At 44.1% G+C, this 27517-nt stretch overlaps 1 protein-coding gene across 1 annotated transcript in view; it reads left to right on the top strand.

Annotated features, from left to right (window-relative positions):
- The window catches only part of B3GLCT (beta 3-glucosyltransferase), a 1424518-nt gene that overhangs the window by 897721 nt on the left and 499280 nt on the right, over positions 1-27517 (top strand). The window contains exon 10 of the mRNA XM_069639745.1: positions 17929-17998. Coding sequence (XP_069495846.1) covers positions 17929-17998 — 70 coding nt within the window. The remainder of the gene's footprint in view (positions 1-17928; positions 17999-27517) is intronic.

Raw genomic sequence — 27517 nt, 5'->3', positions numbered from 1 at the left:
CGCACGCCACCATCAAGGTACATCTGGCGGCTATCTCCCACTTAAACAGGTCCCCAGGAAGATCTTCACTTTGGTCCCACCGACTCGTCAAGGAGTTTTTCAAAGGACTTTTCAGATCTTTCCCGCTGGTGAAGGCTCCTGCCCGTTGTGGGAACTCAACATGGTTCTGACAAGGTTCATGGGGGGGGCCCCTTCGAGCCTATGCATCAGGCACCACTCAAGTTTCTCTCTTGGAAAACGGCTTTCCTTATGGCCATCACCTCTGCCAATCCAGGCCCTATTCTTCAAGCAACCGTACCAGACTTTCCACGAATCGAGGGTGGTACTGCGTACTTACCCCTCTTTCATGCCAAAGGTTCTGTCGGAATTCCACCTCAATGAGCCTTTGGCGTTACCGGTTCATGTTATGTTATGCAACAAAGATGAGAAATTCAATTTAATCACAACAAGATATTGCAATGAATGTAACACGCAAATCAGAAATGTAAGTTGACTTTGATGCAGAATAGGTGAGAAAATGAACCACAATACATTGCAACCTAGAACGAGATCATGCCACGAACATATTACACTGTTCCAAAACAAAACTGAACTAGCCAATTGTAAAATCGACCACGAGACCCCGCAAACTGTGCATGGGAAATATACATGTATACCCTTTTCATAATGCTTGGAAAAGCAACTTAATGCCTTCCAAAGCGGAGTACTCCCACATTAATACAATTGTTATTTTTTTCAACCAATAATATAGGTTCACAATCGGAATGTAATATAAAAGAAATACGCTTATAAACATGTTGTTAAGTGATTAGGTTTTTTTTATCTCTCGGAAAACGAACACAAAAGAATCAAGGGACACCTCCCTAAGACACAATTGGGATGGAACACATTGCTAATATGGGTGAACACGGCAAAGCAGCCCTGAATATGGCTGCCGTGTTTTTCAACAACAGAAAGAAAGGTAGGACCTAGAATACAACAGGCTTAATAGTAAAAATGAACCCCTAGCGAGGCTACCCACACAAGAGACGCTTGAAGCAGGAGAGTCATACTTTTAAGGTAAGCCCTTAAATTCGCAGGAAGCCCACCTCAGAACGGGGGCTTGTACTATTTGTCCCGCTCTAGCAAGAACATGCAGCAACGCATGCCAATATTAAACTTGATGCCAAAACATGAAGTAGAATGAACTATAAATTAGAACGATAGTTTAACACTGCCGTGGCCGTAAACATTAAACAAATGCACTTTTTGCGAAAGCGCAGTGACCACTAAGGACCACGCAGCAAAATAGAACATTTATTTAAAACCCAAGACATTTGTTTGCAGTTCGGATTATATATATAAAAATACTGTGTAAAAATACGCGAGACACCAACAATAAATCATGCCTACCACTGACTTTTTAGTACCCTTGCTCGTAATGCTTTACAAATATTTTGATTATTTTCTCGTATCACACTACAAAACTTTTATCCCATATTGTGCTTGTTTTTCATATAGGAATGATTTAAACCCAAGAAATATAACAGCAAGAAATCGTCACATATCTTGGACTATATAATTAAAGGGTAAAATATCGTCTACAAATAGACCTTTGGAAATTATTTAACCCAGCACACACAGTTTGTGTGCAGACAAGTGTAAATAACGTTTTTTCAAACCCATTCTCCCACCACCCCCATCACACCATGGTTTATTCTGTAGGTATACAGGAATGTCACCAGTAATTACCATGTTATCTCACATCCTTTTTTCGTGTAATAACAATGGGTCACACAAATATGTATGGTGTTGTATGTACATAATTATTGATGTTTTGATTGACATTGACAATGATGTTAAACCCAATCCTGTAATCACTTTTTCTTTGTTGTGAACTAAAACAGCCCGGATTTGAAAAAGGCAAAGTTCAGATTCAGAAACACGTGTCATCCACTAAGGGCTAAAACACAAATAAATACTTTATGCACAAATTGAACTGAAATCCTTATTGTGAGAAATGAATACATCATAACAGGAGAAAGATAAATACTGGCGTACACAAAAGGTGTAAGCACACCCAAACCAGTTACCTGTTTTTGTCCCGAAACCTTTGTCACTGATGGAAAGGGCCTTGCACTTGCTGGACGTTGCTCGTGCCCTGAAGTTCTACGTAACCCGCACAGAGTTTTCGAAAGACTTCACAACTGTTTGTGTACTCTGTTCCTGTGAACCATGGGAAGGAGTTGTCCAAGGCTTCCATTTCAAGGTGGCTCTACGGCTGCATCACGCACTGTTATCGGTTGGCATACCCAACCGCTGCTCTGCCGTCAGAGTGCCCGCTTCACTAGAGCGATCGCTGCGACTACAGCATTCCTGTCTGTTGTGCCCCTGCTGGACATCTGCTGGGCTGCTATGCAGAGGTCCACACACACCTTCATGAAGTTCTACTGCGTCGACAGGAATTCCAGGGAGGAGTCCAGAGTTGGCCAAGCAGTGCTATGCAACCTGTTCGCTTGAGGTGAGCCTGTTACAGAGGTAAGAGTTAATTGTTTCTGTTGAGCCTTGCCACCTCCTGTGGTTGTGTAATGTTGTACTGCTATGTATGTGATATTCATGAGCATGTGAATCCATGCCAGACCCCATGCTGGAGATGGTTTAAGTTACCTACCTGTAACTATTGTTCTCCAGCATGGATCTGGCTTGGATTCACATGCGAACCCTCCCTCCGACCTCTCTGCGGCTCTTTTTGGTCATACTGCCACTTTACGTGCTTACCAAATCTGAAGATGGCTGCCAGAGGAGGGGCTTAGGGAGAGGACTTTCATTGGATGGGGGCAGTATGACCCAGAGGACAGTGATTGATTTAGATGAGAAATACAGTTTTTAAGTGAAAGTGAAACTGTTTTTTCTTTTATCGAGGATTTCCAGCCTGACAACTGTGAACATTCATGAGCATGTGAATCCATGCCGACCCATGCTGGACAACAATAGTTACTGTTAAGTAACTTAAACCTTTTTCACTGTGAATGATAACACGTGCAACACTTGAATGGAATTGTGATCACTAGCCTGCCTCACATCTAGACAGAATATAGAAATTAGCAAGCGCCACTCCCCGTTGGAATAATGAATGATAGCAAGCATCACACCTAGACATAACTGCAAGGTCAGCAATGCCAACTAACCAATCCACTAACAATTTCATCCCTCTGCATACACCTCTCAAACTCTAACCAAACACAACCACAAGCCTAAAATGCAGCAATCCGCACAAACTTCACTACACTGCAACAACAAAACAAACCGTATATAGACTTGCACAACAGCTCACAACGACTACTGACAGTAAAACACCCCAAGTCCAGCCGATGGACCCACCGGGCAGAGGCTGCCAACAGCACATCACTGCTCTCTTGCACTTTTCCAGCTCATTCCCACTAACGCACACCCCCCTCTCGCTCTTTCAGAGCACCATGGGTCCACTCGGTGGTGATAGTGCGCGGTACAAATATCCTTTAACATTAACATCTTTAAAGAAGTGTTATGTGAAAGAGACATTTCTACTACTCTTAAGGAACTATTGTTTGAACAGAAAATGTGTAATATTCTACCTGATACAAGGATTGTTTTGTTGGATTTATATACCTAGTACTTGCACTTATTTTGCTGAGTTTAAAGCAGAGACATTTACCTTGCACATTTTGTTGATCCTTTTTAGTGAGAGGGTCAGATATGTTTTGGACACAAGGACAGTTTGCCTAAGTTGTATGACGAGACCGAGACTGATCCCTGGTTTTGAATTCCTAGGCAGGGACACTTTCATTAGGATAGTGACAGGAATGCCTTTATCCAAAACCCTTTTATTTTAATAAAATGTCTAATGTTGAAAACATTTCAACTTTGTGTCTGTCTCTCATTTCTGACCCCTCATATATGGTGTGGATGCTGAACTGGCTGGGACAAACCGGGTCCTACTAGCAACATCTTTACTCTCTAATGAAACTTATCATCGAACAATTAAAGGAAGAGTATTTCGTACTTGAAATGAATCTTCATGACACTATTCTAAGAATTAAAAGATCCTGACAAAGTTCGCATTTCCCTAATTTATTTTTTTCCATAGTCCGCTTCTGTTTAATACCTTTATGGTAAGAAACAAAGATTAGGTGAAAACCCAATCATACAGCCGCTCTCTGGAATCCCATACTGGGTTCTATATTAGTACAACTAATCACCTAATCTTTGTTTCTTGCTGTATTTTTTGGGTTTGGGTGTCTCCAGGCCTTTTTCAGCCAGCTCCTGCATAGAGGATCTAACTTCCTAACAAAGACTTATCACACTAGAGACCTTTGATAAACGCCAGAAGGACTCGATACCCCTGTGGTGCCCACTCAAATTTGCTTCCTAATACCTTTATGGTGTCAGACTTTAATATAATATGACATTGCAAATTAAAATTGGTGCTAAAAGCAGAAATAGACCTAACTTCAAGCCCCTTTACAAGTATTCCTCCTAGTCTCAGGAGATCTGCCCAAAAAGTGTTTTGGTATAAAGTGCTATATAAATTACAAATAAAATACAAAATATAAACTTTGGTGAAACAGGAAGAATTATTGGAGCCTATTTCTTTACTAGATAAAAGTGAACCAATGGAGCTAGACCCTTCTCCTGAGATAGAGGAAGAAGTATTTTCCTTCTCTGATTGACCAGATAGAGGCATTGATATAGTTCTATTTGAACAAAATTCTTCTTTTCTTGAGGAAGAAAATCCTGGAGAAAATTGCAAAAATGCAACACTCAAAGGTCTTTTTAGCCCAATAGACGGCCCATCAGATTCAGGCAGAGAATAGATTTCCAAGTAGTTGGTAGAATTATAGCAGTCTCACAAAGACCCATATTGCCACACAGGCTATTAGAACCCTATAGAGAAGGGGAGGATTTAGGGCGTTTCTTTCTTAATTTTGAGTGATTCAGAGGATGAATTAAAAAAACTGTTACTTGGCTACCTTACTGACAGGCGAAATTCAGAATTCATATCACTTGTTAAGCCCTTTAGGAACCAACACCCTTTGATGAAATCAGAGAAGGGTTGTTGAATAAGGTAGGCCAAACAGATATTTTCTATACATAGAAACTCTGAAGCATCAAATTGAAACCGGATGAAACACAAGTAGTTATCAGATAGAATACAGAACACCTTATATCTATGGATGTGATGGGAAATAAATCTTTACCGGAGCTGTTAGGGACCTTAACCATAGAACTGTTTATTAACTCAGTACCTACCACCTTACTTCCAAAAAGCCTTTTTGCAATTGAATAAACCTAGTCTGACTTTAGTTATTGAAACAGCTCAGAATTCTGCAGACACAAATCGTCATGTACGAAACCTTCATAAAGTGGAAGCACTTAAGAGATACAAAAGAACCAATAGAGTATAAACAATGAAGGAGTGAAACTGTGTTAAACTCTGAGAAAGAGAACTGAAAGATTGTAAGAAGACCTGGTGAAAGTGTTACATCCGGCAGTGAGCGTTTGTGGGAAAGATACCTGGCAGGAGAGTATACCAGGGGATCTACCAAGCCAAAAGGGGGATTCCTGGCTGGGGAGTAAACCAGGTAATACACCTAGAGCGTGTAAAAGGAAAAGACATTGTGAAAGGGTTCCTGGCAGGAGAATATATCAGGTGGTCATCTTTGATAAGTTGCTGAGTAGAAGAGACACTTTTGCCATTGTTTGGGTAATACATGTTTTCATCATCTTTAAGGAAGTGTTATGTGAAAGAGACATTGCTACTACTCTTAAGGAACTATTGTTTGAACAGAACATTTTCAATATTCTACCTGAAACGTTCAGGGGAAGGTAATCCTCCCCTGGATACAAGAATTGTTTTGTGGGTTTTATATACTTAGTTTGTGTACATATTTGCTGTGTTTAAAGCAGAGACATTTACCTTGCCCATTTTGTTTTTCATTTTTGGTGTGAGGGACGGATATGTTATGGACACAAGGACAGTTTGCATAAGTTGGACAATGAGACACACACTGGTCCCTAGTTTTGATTTCATAGGCAGAGAAACACTCATTAGGATTGGACATGGAGGTCTTTACCAAACCTGTTTTATTTTAATGGAATGTTTAATGTCGAAAACATTACAGCTTTGTGTCCGACTCTCATTTCTGATCCCTCACACCTAACACTAGACACTGCTACTTTAACGAATGGAAGCGCTGCGTAATATGGTGTAGAACGACTAATGTAAACCCCATTGATTATTCACCTTCTAATATAGTGTTCTGTCTACTGCACTAATTGGACTCTGGTCTAGTGTTCAATTCCTCAAAAGTCCATTCAGCTGCACTTAATGCATACACAACATCCCAAAGCAAGGTCTCATGGTGGAATATTCCAGTGGTGAAAGCCTTCATGGAAGGGGTGAAAAGAATGTATCCCCCAATTGCAAATCCGTCCCCAGGGTGGTATTTAAACGTTGTCTTAAATAAGCTTATGGGTCCTCCCTTCAAACCCATCTATAAGGCAAGCCTCAAAAATTACTTTAAATCCTCTTACTTACAAAGCTGCTTTTCTTATAGCCATCACCTCTATAAGGACATTGAGCACCAAGCCTAATGAATTTCTTAGCCTTTTGTCACGATACATAAAAATAGGTGGTCATAAGAACACACCCACGGTTTGCACCAAAATTCTTTTCTAGATTCCATTTCAACCATTCTGTTGAACTGCCGGTGTACTTTCAAGATCGACATAAATCTTGGGAGAGAGAACTCAATACACTATATAAGTTAGGAAAGCTGTCGTGTACTATCTCAATAAGGCCAAAACAATCAAGAAAACAAACCAGTTCTTTGTTTCCTTAGTTGTAGGGAGAGATGGGGATCCTGTCTCCAAAGCTGCCATTGCTGAATGGATTGTAAAATGCATTCCGCAGACCTACCAGTTATCTAACAAAGAACTACCATTTATACCCAGAGCCCACTCTATTCGTGGTTCTGATGCCACATTAGCCTTCATTAGCAATCTGTAGGGCAGCAACATGGAGCTCAAGTCACACATTCACCCAATATTACTGTGTGACCATACAAACAAGGAGCAACTCTCAAGTGGGACAAGTAATGTTAAGACATCTTTTTGCCTCTGTCCCTTCTAACAACCCACCTCCTTCTCCAGATCGCTAGTCTATGCAAAACATGTGATTCTAAGTAGATCCACAAGCCTCGGAAGACAAACATTACATACTTTTAATCGTCTTTCTGATGCTTGCATCTGCTTAGATTCACATGCGCCCACTGTGAGAAACTTGAAGGTGTCTCAGCCCGCTCGTCCCCAGAGATCTGTCATCCAGGTGGCCAGGACACGACCGTCGCTGTTGGATCCAGTTCCTGGGGGTGGACCAGTGGGGGAGGATCACCAGGATGGGTGGGGGTGCCTTCAGGGATCGGAAGTGGGAGAGACACGGTACCCCCTTCCTTATAATACCCTTTTCACATACTACCCCGTAGGATACTTGGAAGCTCTATCTCCCCCCTTTTCCGACGCAAACACTTTCTTACACCGTAAAAGACAACAGACTAACACCAGAGCTGTTTACCTGACTTGTCCCAGCTCAAGGGTCAGGCAGAGTCAGGCAATTGACAATAACACACACCCGACGGCCCTTTCCCTTCCCCACAGGTATAAAAGGCGGAGCACAAGAGTACACTTTGAGCAATGACAAATCGCACAACAAGGCTGCTATTCCAGGACGGCAGTTTAAATGGAGAAAAAAGGTGGCGAGATGGGAAAGGACAAAGAGGGAAGTGCCCTTGCACTTTTAGACCCAAGCCCGCAAAGCCTCAGTGAAAGGAATAATAAGACCGGGAACGACAGCTGATGTGTAGTGTAACAGATGTCAACGGTGCAAAGGACCCTCCCGCACTGATAACTGAGGCAGGGAGGCATGCTTGCTACCGTGGTACCGTCCTTGACTCCAGAGACAGGAAAGGCCAAGGAGGTCAGCACAGCTGGTGAGTCAGAGAGAGAACCAATAGTAAACTGGACGGTGTTGAGCGAAGGTTGTAAACTGCAACTTATGAACAAAGAACTTGCGTGCTACTGAACATTTAAAACCCAGGGAAGACTAGCTGCAGAGTGGTCCGGCGCCACATGGGCGTCCATTAAAAAAGACTCTGGCTGATCCCCTTTTCTTGTGAACAATATAGTATGCGGAGGCCACAGGGAAGGCCGTCATAGAGAGTTAAAGGTGGTTATACTAGGGTCAAACCAAATTCCTTGTACAATCGAGAGTCCTTAACCCATTACCGAAGTTTTGATATTGTGAAACAGGCGTTTGCACCAACCTGAGGGGAACAGTGAACAGGTGAAGCCTGACTGGGGGCTAAGGTGAAACCTGACTGGGGGCTAAGAGAAAGCCTGACCATGGGGCTGGAAAAAGCTAAGGGAAGTAAATCCTGCAAGGTGTTGCAACAAAGTGAACTGTGTTAAACTGGCAAATTTGAACCTGGCTGAGGGATGTCCACGAATGAGAGCAAAACATAACACCACGTAAATATTGTGTCGACAGGCGTGAACCCGGCTGAGGGATGTCCACAATGAACAGTTGTTTAAAATGACATTGAGACTCTTGAATGTTAACAGTTGCTGAGATCTTGAACAAAAGGCTGTAGTGAAACCGACTGGGTGAGGCCAACTTTGCAAAAGGATCGGAGCACGGTTGAGGAGGATCCATGGGTGAAGGGAAATCACCCGGCAGGAAGATATTGAGAAAAGGAACTTTTTGTTTGTTGTTTATAGTACATCAGGCCCTCTGAGGCATGAGACTTGGTGTAAAAGAGAAGGTGGGTGAGGCGCGCACTCCCGGTCCTGGTCAATTAAACCTGTTGCAAAAAATAGGTAGCTGGGTCACATCCCAAAATGGACAAATATTCACAGGGTTAGATCCCTTCTGCTGAAAATCAGGTACTCAGTATTAACAGGGTTAGATCCCTTGCTGCAAATCAGGTAGTCAGTATTAACAGGGTTAGATCCCTTGCTGCAAATCAGGTAGTCAGTAATAACAGGGTTAGATCCCTCAGCTGCAGTTCTGTGGTCTGTGGTTGTCGTCCTCCTAGCGCTTTCTTATCTCAAATAATCATCAGGGAGGCTGTTAGGCAGGTGTGTCTAATTAGACTCAAAGGATTCTGGTAGCTGTAGTGAAAAAAGTTTTTTTCTGTTCAGGTTGCCAGCAACCGACACCCCTCCAAAGCACAAGTCCATCCCAAATTTGGGGGAGGGGAGAGAACCATCTTTATGATTCTCCAAAATGGGGCACAGTCACCCCGTGGCGCTGCCTCTGGAGCCCGGGACTCCCATAGTATTCAGTACAAAAAAGAAGGTGGGTGAGGCGCGCACTCCCGGTCCTGGTCAATTAAGCCTGTTGCAAAAAATAGGTAGCTGGGTCACATCCCAAAATGGACAAATATTCACAGGGTTAGATCCCTTCTGCTGAAAATCAGGTACTCAGTATTAACAGGGTTAGATCCCTTGCTGCAAATCAGGTAGTCAGTATTAACAGGGTTAGATCCCTTGCTGCAAATCAGGTAGTCAGTAATAACAGGGTTAGATCCCTCAGCTGCAGTTCTGTGGTCTGTGGTTGTCCTCCTCCTAGCGCTTTCGGTTGCTGGTCACCTGAACAGAAAAAAACGTTTTCACTACAGCTACCAGAATCCTTTGAGTCTAACTAGACACACCTGCTCAACAGCCTCCCTGATGATTATTTGAGATAAGAAAGCGCTAGGAGGAGAACAACTACAGACCACAGAACTGCAGCTGAGGGATTTAACCCTGTTATTACTGAGTACCTGATTTGCAGCAAGGGATCTAACCCTGTTATTACTGAGTACCTGATTTGCAGCAGAAGGGATCTAACCCTGTGAATATTTGTCCATTTTGGGATTTGACCCAGCTACTTATTATATATTTTTTGCAACAGGTTCAATTGACCAGGACCGGGAGTGCGCGCCTCACCCACCTTCTTTTTTGTACTTGGTGTAAAAGAGACTTGGCCACAGAAGGCAGTGATCATTTGGAAACTAACTGTAAGCTTGTGCTGGAGAAGCCCAGGAGTGTGTTGTGCTCGAGCATCCCGCCTTGTCCCGGGCTAAAAATGTGCGGATGGGAGACCCAAGTTATACCATCCTGACTTATCATATTGTGAACACTTCTTTCTTTTCTGATGAACATTATCCCACACTATTTTGTAATTTAGCGGTAAGGATTGGCAATAGGTTTTTTACTGTAGGCCCTTTTTGTCTGACAAGACGGCACTAGGACTGCCTTATTATTATTTGATGGTTGTATCATGCTCCTATCTTAGATTTAGGTTTACATTAGGTGTTTTTCTCACCCATTTATACAGTTTAACAAACATCCTTGAACTGTGATCACTTGTCTGTCTTTACTGTTGCCTCCATGAGTTCCTTACACCACCCTTCTTCCTCTTGTTGGGAATAGAAGCTACATAGACAACTTACACCTTTGTCACTGCTCTTATACTTGACTATGCACTTCATGCAACCTCAGGTCAGAAACAAAACAATCTGAGGACCTTGAAGCGTGAAGGACCATGGGTACAGTACACGTCACAGTAGGGATAGTGTTACACACACGCCCTGTCGCTATACCTTTACGATTTCAAAAACAAGTCATGTACTACTCCACACCAACCACTAGATGTCGGCCGGTGTACAGCATGTGAATTTAAGCAGATACAAGCATCAGAAATACGGTTACAGGTATGTAATGTTTGTCAGATATATACCTTTATTAATAAGTCAATCAGTACTTCGGCTAATGTTGTTGAGGAATCCTCCATAGGCTCTGCTGTTTGTAGATGGAAAAACCAAATAATGAGGCACGTTTTGTGCTGCCTTTTTTAGGCCAAATCAATAAAAATGATTCGCAGGAGGCAACATTTGAACCCAGGTCCCCAACTGCGCCCTTTTAGGATGTGCTTTAACCTCAACTCTACCAAAGGCTTGAGTAGCAGCCCATAAAAACATGCATAATCTTTGCACATTTAAGGTGAGATGATTTTTGTTTGTTAATGCATTTGGGATTTCTTTTGTGTGAATTTGAATCAGTTCCCCATAAGAGTGCAGAAATCCTCACATACCTAAATCTCACCTAAATATTTCTTCTTCTTATTGCCACTATTCACAGTAAATGGTCTTGGTTGTACATATCTTCAACCTTGACTAATCCAAGGCAGCTGGCTTATGCCATGCATTTGAAGTTCCTATGACCCAATCTTCTAACCTTTTAAGACTAATGCACTTTTTATGACATAATGTGATATAGATTCTTTGAAGGCAAGGTCTGGCGTCAAGTCTGAATGTTTTAAGAAGATTAAAGTGTTCACATTTTCTGAAAGCCCACGTTGAATACAATGGTGGAGCATCTCGAATAATCATAAAAGCCATCTGGCCGGACTATAACCTGTAATTTTCTATCCTGTTCTAACTGGACTGGAGGGCCGGAACTCTTCAGGATTCTAAATGTCCTGGCTATGTCAAACTTGGAAATTTAAAGACACGATTTTATGAAGAATTGGAGAAGCTTTTGTGCTGACCTACAGTTTTGCTGATTATTTCTTTCTTTATTTTTACTGACTTGACCACTTTTCTATGACAAAATGCAGATGGAGACCCTAGCGCCCCCTCCACTTATTACCTCATCCCTCCACCCCCATGTATACCTTACCCCAACTTACCATCTGCGTTTTACGACAAAGAAAGTGAAAAACAAAGTCTGCAAAAACTGGGCTATGCCAATGACACCAAGTGTTTGGAATTCTGTGAAACTGCAGTTTTGAATTCTAATGTAATCACCAGGTTCAAGTATCTCATTTCAAATCTTTAATGCAAGAACTCCAAGTACATGCATATGTGAGCAATGCATTGAACTGTAACATTGAGTCTAGTCCTATTATTCATAATGTTATTTTAGGTAAATTAAATCTTGTAGTCATAGAAAATGCACGTTTGTTTTTACATCACGCAATTTTAACTTTTGGTTTCCTGCTCTATATCTTTTATGCTCGGGAAATCACACATGACAGAGATACGCATTGCCAAGAAGGCCTGTGTACTGTGCAAAACCTATTCAAGATAGATTGGCATTAATGGATTACAGCTTCTGATACATGTTCTGTGAGTTGCACAATGGCTGAAAGAAAAGATCTCACTGCGCATCGCTATTATCAATTCTGGCTTTGAAAATAAATTATTTCAATATTCATTTTCCAACATTCAGGCATGTTCTGCAATTTCACATGTACCCCTTTTAACGTGACAACAAGCAAGAGGCAGAAATCACTAATAAACACCAAAGTTCAGACAATTTAAATATTTTGCTTGTACCAAGAAGGCCTTTCTCATTTTATTGATTTTAGGCCTCATCTTTATCTATAAAATATACTAGATTTTCTAGCAGAATTACCGATTCCCCTGGAAGCAGGTTGTGCCTCAGCATACGAATGCCCTCCATTTTGAAATGCCATTAGATGATCGTTTTGGTTAAGCATCATGAATGGATCACTTTTCTTAATTTTTGCTTCCCTTGAGCCAGAAAGAGGTTACTGTTGAAAACATTGACATACTTGAATGTACAAGCTATACCTCCTTTCTGGGACAATTTCTCGAACGCCACGTCCATGAAATGCTTTTCTTCATAGGAGAAATGCAGAGCTTGTATTTCCTATAACAGAACACATTGGCAAAAACGTCTAGCTGGAAACTGCTTATTTTCTGGTGCACCTAGGCATCACAGGATGGTGTATCATAATTGTCAGCAAGGAGCGTGATACCATCTGCTTGAAATAATGCACAGATTACACCCACCGGTGGTCTAGGCTTTTTGTCTGGCTAGACATCTCCGAATTCTGCGACTTTTACCTTTCCCCCTGGAAGGGACGAATGTGTTTGCTTTCTGTTGGTGTAAGTTTAGAATTAAGCATGGCCTGTATGGGAATATCAATCTATTGGTATCACCCTAGATATTCACCCCCTTCCTCTACAGCCTAATAGAAAACCTTGGATGAGAAAACTACATTTATGGAAGAGTAAGCTTTTCCTAAGGTATTACAGGTCTCTTCAAATTTGGCTAAACCTTCTGCAAATGGATTGCCAAAAAGAAGAACCTGGTTTGGCGGCCTGTTTCTGATGGTGGCAGCTCCCCCAATTTAGAGTCTTTTCTAAGGGAAATACCTTTTCGATTCTGTGTACAAGGCACAATTTGCATTGCCCAAACACATGGGGATCTTTGCGTCCAGCCTTCTAAAAGCGCTGCGTCCACAAGCATTCTAGCATCTTGGTCTCTCTGGGCCTGACATAGGATCCTGGATAATGGATCCGTTATGGCCAAAAGTTTGTCTTAACATACCAGGTCCTATCAATTTCCTTCTTGCGTTCTTTTACTCAGGAAGGTCCACATTTTAGCACTGGGCTCTCAGGTTACAGTGACGTTCCCATCTATTTTTTCCCCTGGGAATTCTGGCCTCACGCTTCATTAGTCAGAGGCTTCTAATGAGCATAGCGAAGTATCCAGCCACCTTCAGAGAACGAGTTCACTACAACCATTTGGGATGTATGAGGTTCTCTGGATTAAACATGTCTTCATTAGTTACATCTTGCCTCTTAAAGCTCTGTTGTAGCTCTTCTTCCTCTGGTACCTCTCTTGGTGAGTGGCTCCGGGAAGTCAAGGGCACTAATTGCCTTACTCGATGCATATGATTCAACATCATGTGGCCTGATTTGCCTATGAGCTTACTGGTATGTCACGGGTAAATACCCCATTATTTTTCAGGAAAGCGTTTATCTGCATGTTGAATGCAGTCCTCCCCCCTACAAGCCCCTACCAAAAAAAGAGGACACACCCTTCAGCAGTGTGCGCACTGTTCTTTTTCATTGTTGAATGCATACTACAGCTCTGTGGCTGGCGTAGTGCCAGTTGAACCCGAGGGCAAAGGCCACCTTTTTCGGATAGTATTCTTGTTCCATCATCCGCGCCCTTTTTCTTACTTTTTTTTTACTGATGGCACCATTGGCGATTCACCTCCCTTCAGCATGCCTTGATATAATCGAACCTTAAATGGTCAGTAGTATTTCTGATACTGCCCCTTCACAATATTCCCCATTGATGTGCGCAAAACCCTTTGAAAACTGAGCTTGGTTGGACACCTGTGCATACTGCCCCTCCTCATCAAAACAATGTGATTTGCCATATCAAATCCAACTAGCTAACAGCAGCATTTGCTGAGAACCTAAACCTTACACGAGGAAAGGACTTGGTGGATCAGCATTCTCTTGCATACAGGGGTGCTGCTAGGTCGGGAAAAGACCTGGGGCTACGCTAATATTGGGTTGTCAGGACTCTGGGATGTCTAGCTTTTTGGTTCTAACCCCTGAGCTTCTATCCGGGGCTACCAACAAAAGACCCTGGGCTATAGCCCCCTTACCACCACCCCCCAGCAACGCCTCTGCTTGCATAGCCTTAATACTTTGGAACTTTCTCCCCAGACAAATACAAACAATGAAGGACAATCTAAAATTCTGAAATCCTCTAAAAACCTGGCTCTCCAGTTCTGAACGGGATGAAACTAACACACAAGAGAAAAGGAATGGGGAGTAGGCCGGAACAGGAATGGAGGGCAGGGGAGAACAGAGGCGTTTGACTGGAAAGGGTGGTCTTAGACCTGAAGTTTACCCATTCCAATAGAGCGCCAAAAGAGGAATCACAGGAGGGAGATATGTCCCACTTAATCGGACCACAGAGGGTCTGAAACTCGTCACACATAAAGGAATAAGGCAGGAAGCAGAAACCAGGTTGCCCAGGAACTGATCATGGGGTACAGGGTACACATTACTCCTGAAGGAACTTGTTGGGGTATTAATTGCTGCACTCTAGAATGAACGACATGGGAAGGGATATGGATCACATTTAGTCAACTGTACTAAAAAAGCACCCTTCTGAACATAAACTCTGAACTAAACACAACCATACCTATACAGCAACACAAACTACACGTCCTTCACAACAACGAAACAAACCTCACATAATCTCGACCAACAGCACATGGCGGTCACCAACCGAGAAACAAATCTATTCTCAGCGGTGTATCCAAACTGAAGTTGCGAACAGTACATTACAGCTCTCTTGCTCTTCGTCCCTCTCAGTCCTACTAACATACCTGTCACCCCTCCTGCATTACAGATTTGTCAGAGCACCAAGAGGCCACGCAGGTGGAAACCGTGCACGGTATAAGAGCCTTTAACATAACATTACATTAACTCTGTGTTCATGCTCGAGTCTAACTGTGCTCGTAGGTGTTCGAGTTAATAGAATGTTCTCCAGAGTGAACTGAGCTGTTCTCATGTCAATCCCGACTTTGTCAATAGGAATGTTTCTGCAGAGCTGCAAGACAGGGCCTTTGCAGCACCGACAGATTTTAAATGATAACTTAACAGCTGCGATGGCACAGATGCTGCAGCGGTAGCAGAGTGGGGGACTGCATTGTCCATGCACTCCCAATGAGTGCTCGCAGCTCTGCAGTACCGGTGCTGCCTACTGACCACTGCTCCGAGGGAAGAGATGACTTGCCCTACAGTCCAATGCACGTGACCTGCATGCAGAGCAAGTGCACTGGGAGATAGATGATGGGTCCAAAGATACCGGATTGTGGGCCCCGCCAGCAGACAGACCGCTTTTCAATCGGTAACGAAAAAACTGATTGAAAACGCAGAATTAAAATGTATCCCGTCTAAAAATCTCCCATACCTGTTGTGGGTAGCGAGGCACTGGCCCCCTAACCAAACAGTCCAGAACTGCAGTGCACCCTGTGGAGGCTCCTACAAAGTCGAAATTTCGGGACCCCCACCTCTGTTATTAATTTTATGCACCGGTTTGGTACCTCTTCTTTTCAGGCTCAGACATTATGGCCTACAAAAGAGCAATGACAAACTATATTTACGCTTTGTTCAAGAAAATGAAAGAATTCTTAAGTCTCAGCCAAAAATCAGTACAAGTGCCTGAACAAGATAGATTTGTTCTGTTATAGTAGAAATGAGATCAAACTTCATTATAAGTCAAAAAAGCTAACTTAGTAATGCAGACGTCGGGTACCGTATATATAGGTGTTTTCAAAGCTTCTACTTGCAAATATTCTACTGGGGTCTGGACTTGGTGGGAACTCGCGACACACTAACTCACAGAAAGATTAGTTTGTGGAAGTGCTGTAGTCAGTGGGATAACATTGAACTAAGAAGTGTGCACATCAGTCCCTATATGGAGATGGCCATCACTACTGTACATTAAACGCACGTAGTTTGCACCAGATTTTTTGTACAAACTGACAGCTGCCAGAAGATGAATTTTTGAGAGACAAACTGTCATGTGAAGTTTATATACTTTAAGTTGTTAATGGGTACATTACATTAATACAATATTTTCTCTATAGTCCATAGGGTCTTCAATGTAAAGTTTTCGTTCGTTTCTTAGAGTTGATTCATTTTTTTCTATCTTTTGGAAACAATTTAAGAAAGCTTGATTGTAGTTTTCTTTCAAGGTCAAATCAATATTATTTTGATATGTTTGTTGCCCAGCACCTAAAAGGAGTGGGGCCATAGGCCGGTGCCTACATTGCCTATTTGGTAATCCGGCATGGGAAGTCTGGAACAGACACTCTCCTCTGCCTGAATATGCACAAAATCCTGGAATCAATAACAGATATTGCCAGGCAAAAATAGTTACTTTCAACAAGCATGAAAGTTGTACTAATCTACTTCTTGAGCAGCAAAAAATGAGGACCAGTAGAGGAGGATCAGAGGTCTTGAGGAAAGGAGGAGCCCCCGATTGGACCGCGAATGTCAGAGGTCTTGTTTTATTAGACTACATGTTTCCACATGTTTTTCTGGGCAGTGTAGTCTTGGTTGATTTATTAGTGTTATTTTAAAGTGAGCTGTTTGTTTGAGCATCTTATAAGTTAACACAGCATAATACTCACCCCCTGGTCTTGCCTTAGAATCAAGGACTGCTGCAACAAGCAAGATGCATACGTGGCTGACTTTGCTGAGGTACCTGTGTGCTCCTCTGCCTCCTCATTTTTCAGATATTCTCCACGTTATTTTCCAGACATTTAATCGAACTGCAACCTAACTCTTATAATGCTTTGGATGCGAATCCAGTATGGATAGATGTTGGGAAGGGAATGGGTGTGTGGCTGAGGATGAAGGTGGATAACTCTGAAGTGCGACTTATGTTACCTAAGAAAATAAAAGAAGGCACCCATGGAAAAAACAAGCGTTTTCAGAGAAAAATACTGTTCACAATTAAACCACTCCAAAACTGGAAAATTGGATGTGCTATTCAGAGCCGAGGCAATCGAGAAAGCTCGAAAAAAAATGATGAAAATGACATGATATTTAAGAGTTCTCTGATGTACTCAAGTAGAACCCCAAAAGATTAATTGCAGATGTTTTATTCGTGGCCCGCTCCCGACTGTTTATGATGCAAATGTAAAGCGAAAAAAATCTCAAATTGTGAAAAATAATTTTATCATTTTAAAATGTATGGAATTTAAAAAACCAGTTCTCTCAATGGAACAAAACCTATCCTGTCATTTTATTGTCTCCATTGCATGTCGCCCAGGCTGCCCTCCGATGTTGAATGTAATGATTTGCTGCCGTAGCAGCCAGACGATTGGTCTGTCCATCTCGGTCTCTGTGTTCAGTTTCTGATGTACGCCGACGTCGCTCTCCTGAAAATGGCCACAACAAGAGCATACTTAGTAGCACAAATAAATAGGAACAAACATATCAATATGATAGCTAGTAACATGATTTTTGTAAAGGGGAATACACATTAATATATCCTAACTCTTTTCTTATTTTGCAGGGAAATCCTGTAAGGGCAGAAGATGTATTTGTTGCAATAAAAACCTGTAGAAAGTTTCACAAAGATAGAAGTAAGTCTTACTTTTTTGTTTATATTTTCCACAAGTACTTTTTCCCCTTCAAATATTTTGCTTACATCAGTGTGAACCTTTTTACAAATATACATAATTCTGATAACTAAGCATTAGTATTCCCTCATCAGGGTCAGGTTTAATTATTTATTAATTAAATGTTATTGTTCATTTATAACACGAACCAGCAAGTGGTTTCTAAGCGCGGGAGGACTCGAACCTGTGTTGCACTGTGTTGCCTTGCTTCCAAGACATTGCCCCTGAACTATCCTTCCTCCCCGTATAGTTCCATCATTCTGTAACTCCAATCATATGTAGCTCATTGGAATGTTCTCATACAAGTTAGAAACAGATATTTGTTGCAAAGCATATAACAAAAACAATATATTCCACATGTAAATATGGTCCCTGTGCTGTGGGGGGTTAATTAGAGCCTGGCCAGCAACCCACAAAATGTCAACTTAAATTGAATCCTCCTCACCCCGCGATCCCATCACATTCATGAATTAATTGGGCCTTAGGCTACCTTTTTTCCCAAAGAAATAGACCGAGGAGTGCGAGTAGCTTACTTTTGTTGAGTGGTAGATGAATGCATAATTCATAGCATTGGCACCTCCCCAGCCTCTGTATCATAGGAACGAAAGAAGTACATTATGTCTGGCGTCCACCCCTTCTCCACTGCCAGATCGCAAATATGAGAGGTGTTCACTAAGGGAACCCTACCAACCTTATCCTAGACCAATCGAGGAAGAGCTGAATTGCAAGCCCAAGAAGATGTTGTAACCAAAAGATGACGAAAACAAAGTAACAGCAATGCTGAACTGACACAAGTAGATGCATTAGACACAAAGCAGATATGCACTCACCATGAAGATACACAGACACTAGGTCAGAATGCATTTAGACATGAAGAATGCTACATGCATTCAATAGACACTAAAAAATCTAATCAATATATACGCTGAAACGCAAGAGGCATAAGAATATATATAAAGCTTGCTGAACGCAGAGATGTCACAGTAACCAGTGGCGATTTTGGATAAAATGGACAGCGCAGCCACATTCGAGTGAATGAGAAGCATCAAAGAAATCGTGAGGCAGCAGGGAGGTTCGGCACCCTGAACATACAGACCTGACAATAGCTGCACAACTCCTGCCAATGTTTTTTTAAAAAACAATGTTATTGATTTTATCACAAACAAACATACAACAAAACCTTGCAGTACATGTCCTAACATTCCAATTTGCATATATAATTCAGTGTCTACTGCTTGCCCCTTTCTCTCCCCCCCATTCGAGCCTACTCCACTTCGCGGTCCGCGTCTCCTTCTTCCAAAGGGGTTTGCATTTGTTTCCTGAGCAGATTCCTGGTCACTCAACCAGTCCTGGCTGGGCCCATAAAGTGTGGCCACTAAATGTTTCCAGACTGTCAGGGTTTCTGCCTCTTCCTCCCCTCCTCTATTACCTGCTTCTTGCCATACTGCTGTTTCAGCTTCAGTTAATTTCTCCCCTTTTATGCTAATCCCTATTACCTCATACTGCTGCCTCCGGTATATCGCCAGGGGCTCCAGTGCTAAAATGTACAGCATCGGAGACCACGGGCATCCCTGTCTAGTACCCCTACTCAATTTCCACCTTTCTGAAATGATCGGCCCTGTTTTGACGCTGGCTAGCGGTGCACTATACAGTAGTTTGACCCATTTGAGGTACCCCGGCCCTATCCCATAGTTAGTCAGGGCTGCAGTTAGCCAGGGCCATTTGACAGAGTCAAAGGCTTTTATTGTATCCAGCGATATAATTGCCATCTCACCCGAGTCCCCTTTTGTATGCACTATAACCCGGTGAAGTCATCTAAGGTTGTCAGATAGGTTCCTGCACGAGACATATCCTGTTTGATTGTGGTGTATTAATTTGTTAATGATCCACTTCATTCTGTTTGCCAACACCGACGTAAGCATTTTGCTGTCTTGGTTCAGCATCGATAGCGGTCTAAAAGATCTGCAATCCTTGCCTGGCTTATTGGGTTTGGGGAGTGGTATGATGATTGCTTCTCTCAGGAATTCTGGTAGCCTCCCTGTTTCGATTGCCTTATTTAGCATTGCTAGCACCGGGGGAAGCACCTCAGTTCTATACATTTTATAAAACTCACTAGGGAGTCCGTCCATCCACGGGGTCTTACTAGTGGGTAGTTGTACTACCACCTCTTCTAGTTCTTCGAGCATGATTGGGGCATCTAGGTCCTCTGTCTCCCCTGCACTTATTCGTGGCATACTTATGTCTTCTTGTTTATCCTTAAATCCCTACTGTCGCTCCCTTCTTCATCCCCATACAATCTTTGATAGGATTCATGGAACTCTCGGTTAGCACCCTCTTGGGTGTCCACTAATTGCCCATCCTCCCCTGTTATTGCTCTGATCGCAGGTCTGGGGGGGTCTCACTTTTATACAACCATGCCAGCATCCTCCCCGGCTTGTCTCTGCCCGCATGTTGCCTCTCTACATACTTTTTACAGTTCAAATTACATAATCTTTCCCAATGTCCTGCACACTCCTGTTGCAGTTGGCTTATTGTTTCAGCATCTTCCTTAGTGCTACCTCCCCTGCCCAGGACTGTTTCTAGCTTGGTTTCTGCCTTCTGCAGTTCCCTTAATATGCCTCCCTGCAGTCCTTTGGACTTGGCTATGGCTACCCCTCTCACCATCACTTTGAAAGCTTCCCATAGTGTACCGGCCGACTCAACACTTCCTGTATTGGTCTCAAAGTAACTTATAATTTCTTCTCTCAGGTCCTCCCTAAACATTGTATCTTTCAATGCTTCAGCTCTAAGTCGCCACGTTGGAATTCTGGCCCTTGGAGGTCGGTATTGCCATGTTAAAACCACGGGCGAGTGGTCCGATAGGACCCTCGCCTTGTATTCTATCTGTACGATTTCAGCAATCACCTCCTGCGTGGAAAACATGTAGTCTAGTCTTGTGTACAGATTCTGTGGAGCAGAGTAATGTGAACATTGTCTTTCTTGGGGATGGTGCACCCTCCATGCGTCTTCTAGCTTAAATTCTGTCAACAGAGTCTGCAGGCCCCTGGCAGCAGGGGCGTGCCTGTCTTGTTTCTCATCTGACCTGTCTACTTTCGGGTTCAATGTGGAGTTAGTCCCCGCCCCAGATCACCGCCCCCCCCAGATGCAAGCTCAATTTGTTATATAGGGTCTTGAAGTATGTCACTGTGTCCTGGTTCGGAGCATATGTATTTATAATGCATATTTCTTTATTTTCCACCAGCCCCCGTATTGCCACCATCCTCCGATTCTCTTCAACCATGGACTGTATTAACTGAAATGGGACATGTGGTGCTACCCAAGTAATCACCCCTCTGGCATACGCCAAATATGTTGCACCAATGACAGTCCCCTTCAACTTCTTCTGGATCACCTCTGATTTTTCTTTTGTGAGGTGAGTCTCTTGTATAAGGTCTATATCTATTTTCTGCCTTAGGTACATCATGACCTTGATCCTTTTTAGGTAGCTATTGAGCCCCCTGACATTCCAAGAAATTACCCTAAGGTCCCCCATATTCTGGACACATCCCACCCCCCCTTTGCATGTTCCCGACTTCTATCTGGAGCGCTAACGCTCATGTTTGTAAGCTCGTTCCCTTACTTAAACTACCCCTACCCAATAACACTGAGACGTCCCCAACTTCCCTCCCTCCCCCCTCCTTTCCCTGCCCCAACTCAATTTCCAACTCCCTACATTCCCTCCCCCATCCCAACTGATGCCCAGCTCCATCACTGGATCTCAGGCACCCCCGCATTCAGTCCTTTTCTTGACTATTGCCAGTACTCGGGCACAACAGGGAGATATCGCCCTACTGGCGCTTCAATTATTCTACCTACTGGGATAGGTCGTCTGCATCCAGTGCCTCCTATGCTGGCTCTAGGTCGCATCACACTTACTGCTCATATTTAAAATGCACACTTCTATATTCCAGTCCAACAAGTCCACCTTTTGACTGTGTTAATAATTGGCGTTTGCCCTTTTCTGACGCGTCCCTTGCACCCCCTTCATTTATCACCGCTGCAATTACACCCGCCCCCAACAATATCAGCATGGCACCGGGTCACTTATCCTGTCCATCTCGCTCCTGACCGTCTCCAGACTCTGGGCAGCCCTGGGCATCCATCCAGCATGCCGCCTCCTCTGGGGTGTCGAAGAAGTGGGTTTGCCTTTGTGTGGGACATTATGTTTCGCAGGGTACAAGAGTATGTATTTGAAACTGGCTGTTCGCAGTCTTCTCTTCACTGCCACGTAGCTGTAGCACTGTCTCTGCACCAGTATGGTGTAATCCAGGTATGCGGTGATGGTCGCCGATGCCTGCGTTATTATTCCACCTTTCCGAAAAAATTCCAGGATCCATTCCCTGTCTCTGTAATAAAATATCTTTGCTATGATTGCTCGGGGAGGGGCCCCAGGTTCCTTGTCTGGACCCTGTGCACCCGTTCAATCGCGAACCCCTAGGAGAGCTTGCTAGCCCTAATTTCATGGATTATCATGTTCTCCACATAGTCCGTAGGGTCCGGGCCGCCTTCTCCTTCCGGTAGGCCCACCACACGTATATTATTGCACCTTGCTTGCCCTTCCGCCGCCTCCTCTCGATTTTCTATGTTGGACACTTGTTGTTTCAATATGTGGACCTCCTTAGCGTTGGTGATGCTGACATCCGTGTTGGTTTTCACGGTGCTCTCTAAGCCACTCGTCCTTTCCGCCAATGCTCGTACATCCTGTCTCAGTAGGTTGACCTCTATCCCTACTGCGTCGATCTTAGTTTCCAGTGCATCTTTCAGATCTGCCATCGCAATCCCCCACGAAGATTTCAGTTCCGTGATGGCTGCAAGGATCAGATGGTCATCCCTTGGCAAGGTCGCGTCTCCCGGCGTAGTGGCCATGGCTTGTGCAGGCGTGGTGTGGGACTGCTGCAGTTTAGTGAACATGTCCATTATTGGCTGCTTGCCTTCACCTTTGCTCCCTTTAAGAGCCATTGTACTGGGCATCCCCAGCCCTGCCCGTCTGCTGCACAAGGTTGCATTTCATCAGTTGTGTATTGGTTCTTGTGTCGGCCTGCGGCTCTGATTTCGCTGGTGCGGGGCTTCCGGTGACGCCTCTTGCTGTTTACACCTACTCCATGGTATGCAGGTCCACCACGTACAGGATCTGCAGCTGTCCCTCACTGGCCCTTTGGCCCTGCACGCTCTTAATTAATCAGCAGGGGCCCTAACACTTCCTCAGTCCAGTGCTCGAGCCCAGGCTCAGCGCCCCCGATGGTATTCCACTTCCGGGTCTTCCCGGTAAGCAGGGAAAGGCAGGGAGGCTGGGAGGTATCTGTGCTGAGTTCAGTACTCCTATCAAAAGACAGAACAGCATCTGCCCCTCACCTTATCCCAGAATTTCCTCTGCCGAGCCTCTCCATTATAGGAGTTGCGTCCTCTGGCAACAGTCTGCTGCTGTTTCAGGGCTTGCTACTTGGCGACCCCTGTCTGGGGCTGAGTTCCTCCACTCTCCTCCTCAGTGGCGTCGCCCTCGGGGCTTTGGTTGGCCCGTGCATCCATTCCTCTGCCCAGGCTCGCACTGCCGGGCCAGGTTACTGGCCACTGTCCTCTTCTGCAGGGTGCCCTGCTCAAACTTTGTCACTATGCACCCACACTGTGCTGGCCCTAGAAAGATCTCGCCCCCCGGCGAGCGTCCAGTGCTTTCCAATTTTCATGGAGTTTCACCAATACAATAATCCGTCCATGTTGTAACAGCTCTTCATCTGTGTGCGAGCATTTCTATTGCACTATTCCCATGTCAATTACACATCACGGGCAGGCGTTCTCTTCTATTCCTTTGCCTGCAACTGTATCGCTTTGCACCGTCACTGCAGCGTTGTTCGCCCTGCAATATCAATGGCATGCGCCAGCCAACACCCAGCCGCTTTGATGTAACGCTCCCCTGGTTTGTTTAGCACTCGCGACATTCAGGTTTCATGTCGATGAGCTCAGGCACTGATACAATGTATCCTGCGATGTGTTTGGCGGCTCAAGCTTTTCTTCGAAGTCTCGTCACTCGACTCCAGCTCCAACTGGGCTCCTTGGTTTTTGTTTTTTTTTTTAACCTCCACTTCCTCCGCGTTCCAATGTTCGGGGTTGCGGAGGATAATGCAGGCACCAGTGAATTCACCATGTCGATCACGGCACTTCTCCATTGAGTGGCTTCACTGTCCAAGTCTTCCATACCTGTTGCACCACCCGCTCCCCATATGGCAACCTTTGAGGGGTGGCTCTCATCATTGTCTGCGCTGCAGTCTCCCTGATAGCACTCCACTTTCGCACGGAGCACTAGTTTCTCGCTGCTCACTACAGCTCACGGCTTTATTCTTGGTTTTATGGCTGGGACGTAGTTGCTGCCGCTGCGCTTTCACAATCGAGTATCTGAGCTGATATTGCTCGCCCTTGCTGCGGGCCCGCTTCCGAGTGCTGATCTGGTCACAGGCTTCCACCAGCCACTTGCAACTGAACTTCTGTGCTGTTTGTTCAGGTATTATGCAATCCTTTGTTCAGTAGCGCCGGCCATCTTGTTTCACCCGTGTTGCTCCGGATCTTAAACTTACCTCAGCTAGTTTCATTCAATTTCTTCAGTACTGCACCCCAGCTTGCTCATAGAGCTGCACCAACACTTCATGTATTTGCCATTCTGTTTGTGTGCACGAACGCAATTGTGGCGCACTAAACCTCGAGATGGGATATTAAGTTATTAACAAGTAAAAGAGACGACCTGCGACAAGGTCAAAGAGGGTGCCACATCCCATTGGGGCTGTTTTTAGTGTTAAGAGGATACCTTGTTAGAATAGGACAGGAAGGCGGCCGTAGGGGTTTTGTATGGTTGTGATATTTTGGGGGTGCACCCATATTTCTATTCATTGCTGGTGCCAGTGGGAGGGTGAGAAGTGGTTTAAGTTGTAAAAACGAGGCTTTGGGATAGGGGTTTAATCGTAGAGCATGTGGAGCTTTGCTTTCGACTCCAAGGGCGGAGTCCTGAGCATGGGCGGTGTTTGCGGTGCGTGCCCACACAGTTGTTGTTGTAGCTTAGAAGCTTGGGAAGAGAGAGGCATAGAAAGTGTTGACAATAGAGGAAAGTATTGTTGACAGGAGATTGTGAAGGAGATGTAATGAGATAGAAAAATGTAAAGGGTTATTGAGGTCCGGTAAGTATCAGCAGTCAAGAGTTTGACGTGCCATCATGGAATTCACTCCCCTTATGGATTTGTGTAAACCCTCTCTGAGGTCAAAACAATAATTTGCAAACATAATTCGAACTGGGTGCAGGGCACAGCAGACATATTTTTTTATGGCCTGGCCCTAAGAGGACACTCTTTCGAAATCATTGCTGCAACACATGGCATTTGCACATGCTGCCTGTATAGGGAAAAAGTTATAGAAGAGGTTGGCCATGTTAGATATGGAAGATGTTTGGGGACGAGGTTGAGGATAAAACACAGAGAGAGTGGATGCATAACCAGCACGAATGAGAGGGCATGGCACCCTCGGCAGCTCCTCCTCCTCCGAGCATCGATTCGGCAGACAAAGGACAGGGGTTCTACCCATTGAAAGAATTAAAAGCATTGGTAGGGTACACTAATTCCAAATATGCTCCCCCTGCTTAAAGTAATGAAGATGCTATAAATGGAGCCAAGTTGTCAGATGCTTGATACAGACATGGCCTTCAGAAACCTTGATGGACATACACTAGGGCAAGAATGGGAGGAGGTTTGGACTTTATAATATCGTAACGCCCTCTCTCTCCCGCCAAGGTGTTTACTGAGATCTTGAGCACCGGAAGATCGGGCAGGAAGGTCTTCTCTGTTGAAGAACTGCAGCAAGGTAGGCAGAGATAATAAAGAATTAAATATCTATTCAAGTCATTTCCCCAGCTTTGAGAACCCTCTGGATAAGTTATGTTTACCTGATTGGTATAGTATATCCACGGTGTGTAGGAGACTCACAATACTGCAACTACAGTACAGTGATAAACCAACTCAGCACAAGGAATTGAGGCACTCTGGTCCACAGTGGTGTGGAATGATGTATACATGGACCCCCTGATTGTATACCCCATGTGGTTGTGGTTCAGGACATTAGTCTAAAGCCCTTAGCCATGAATTCTAAGCGCGGGGCTCACAGAACAAAGGAAAAAAAGAATATCCAAAAAGTCAATAAGTGAACTGCTAAATACCTGTTGCCGCAGCAGCTCCTCGCGGTCCGGTAGTTCTTTGCATATGGTTTTTCGAATCACCACCAGGCCACATGCACCGCTAACCTGCTGGTGATCTCTTGGGGGACCTGCGGCGGCTGGAAACAAAACTGAGGCAGGAGTTCCAAGAAATGCTGGTTATCTTTTGGGACTCACAGCAAGTCGGAAAGTGGGATAAAAGTTTTAGTTGTGCTGGTCGTCCCCCGGGCACAACGGGAAAGCTCTTGGGTAGGGAAATCAACAAAGCAGTCTTCCGCTATAGCATTATGTGGTTTTGCGCGCATACATTGTTTTGAAAGACAAGCGCATAAGGATGCGCTTCCCTTGAAATAGGGTCCCGGAGCTGCTTCTGGGTCATCACACTCCATAGTGCGATCTGGATAAGGAATCTGCTATTTTGGAAGGTAGTCCCTCCCTTATCGCAGACCATACCGCTTGGTCCAGTAGGGTTGCCAGAGTCTTCCTGGCAGGAGGCGTGATTCACGTGTCATAGGTTTAGTGGCAGTAGGGTAAATCCTGACCACAAGTTAAATAATCAAAAGATGTCAATCCGTGATGAGTATAACGAGTGCTGTGAGCTATAGGTGAAATTTACTGAGATTGAAGAAGAGATGCAAAGACCGAAAAACAGACGAGTTATAAGGAAGAGATGTGACTACTCCGAAATGAGTGGGTGGGAGGACAAATATTGCCTAAATTTGGGGAGGACAAATATTGCTTAAATTTGACGGAGGGAATATGGACAATCCTAAAGATGGAGAAGGGGAAGTTATAAAGAAACAGGAAAAGGAGGAAGAAGAGGCACAACAGAGAAGGAAGTTGGAGAAGGAAGAAAGAGAATGGGGTAAAATAATGGGGGAAGTGGAAGATGGGGAAAGAAAACAAAACATAGAGCAAACAAAGAATAGGTGAAGAAACGACAGCAAGAAAAAGACAGAGTGGTCTGATTTGGAAGAACCAGAAGGGGAAAAGACGGAACCTGTATCATTCCCCAAATGTCCAAAATGATGATTGCAGAGTTGAGAAGAGAGAACCCCAAATGCAAATAGGTTGTGGGTGTTACCAGGATGAAAGAAAGCAAGCATGACAGGCACCTTCACAAGAACAAAGGGCACAACTGAACTTGAACCTAATGCAGAACTAACGCAGTCCCCATTGTTGGAGAAGGGTGGAGGACGACCAAAATAGATTTATGAGCAAGAGAGAATATCATCGGGATAACATAAGCAGGGGGAGAT

This window comes from Ambystoma mexicanum, chromosome 7q (assembly GCF_040938575.1).
Source record: "Ambystoma mexicanum isolate Mex_15411 chromosome 7q, UKY_AmexF1_1, whole genome shotgun sequence".
Lineage (NCBI taxonomy): Eukaryota > Metazoa > Chordata > Amphibia > Caudata > Ambystomatidae > Ambystoma > Ambystoma mexicanum.
Note: the sequence above shows the minus strand (reverse complement) of the source record. Positions and strands in the feature narration are given on the sequence as shown.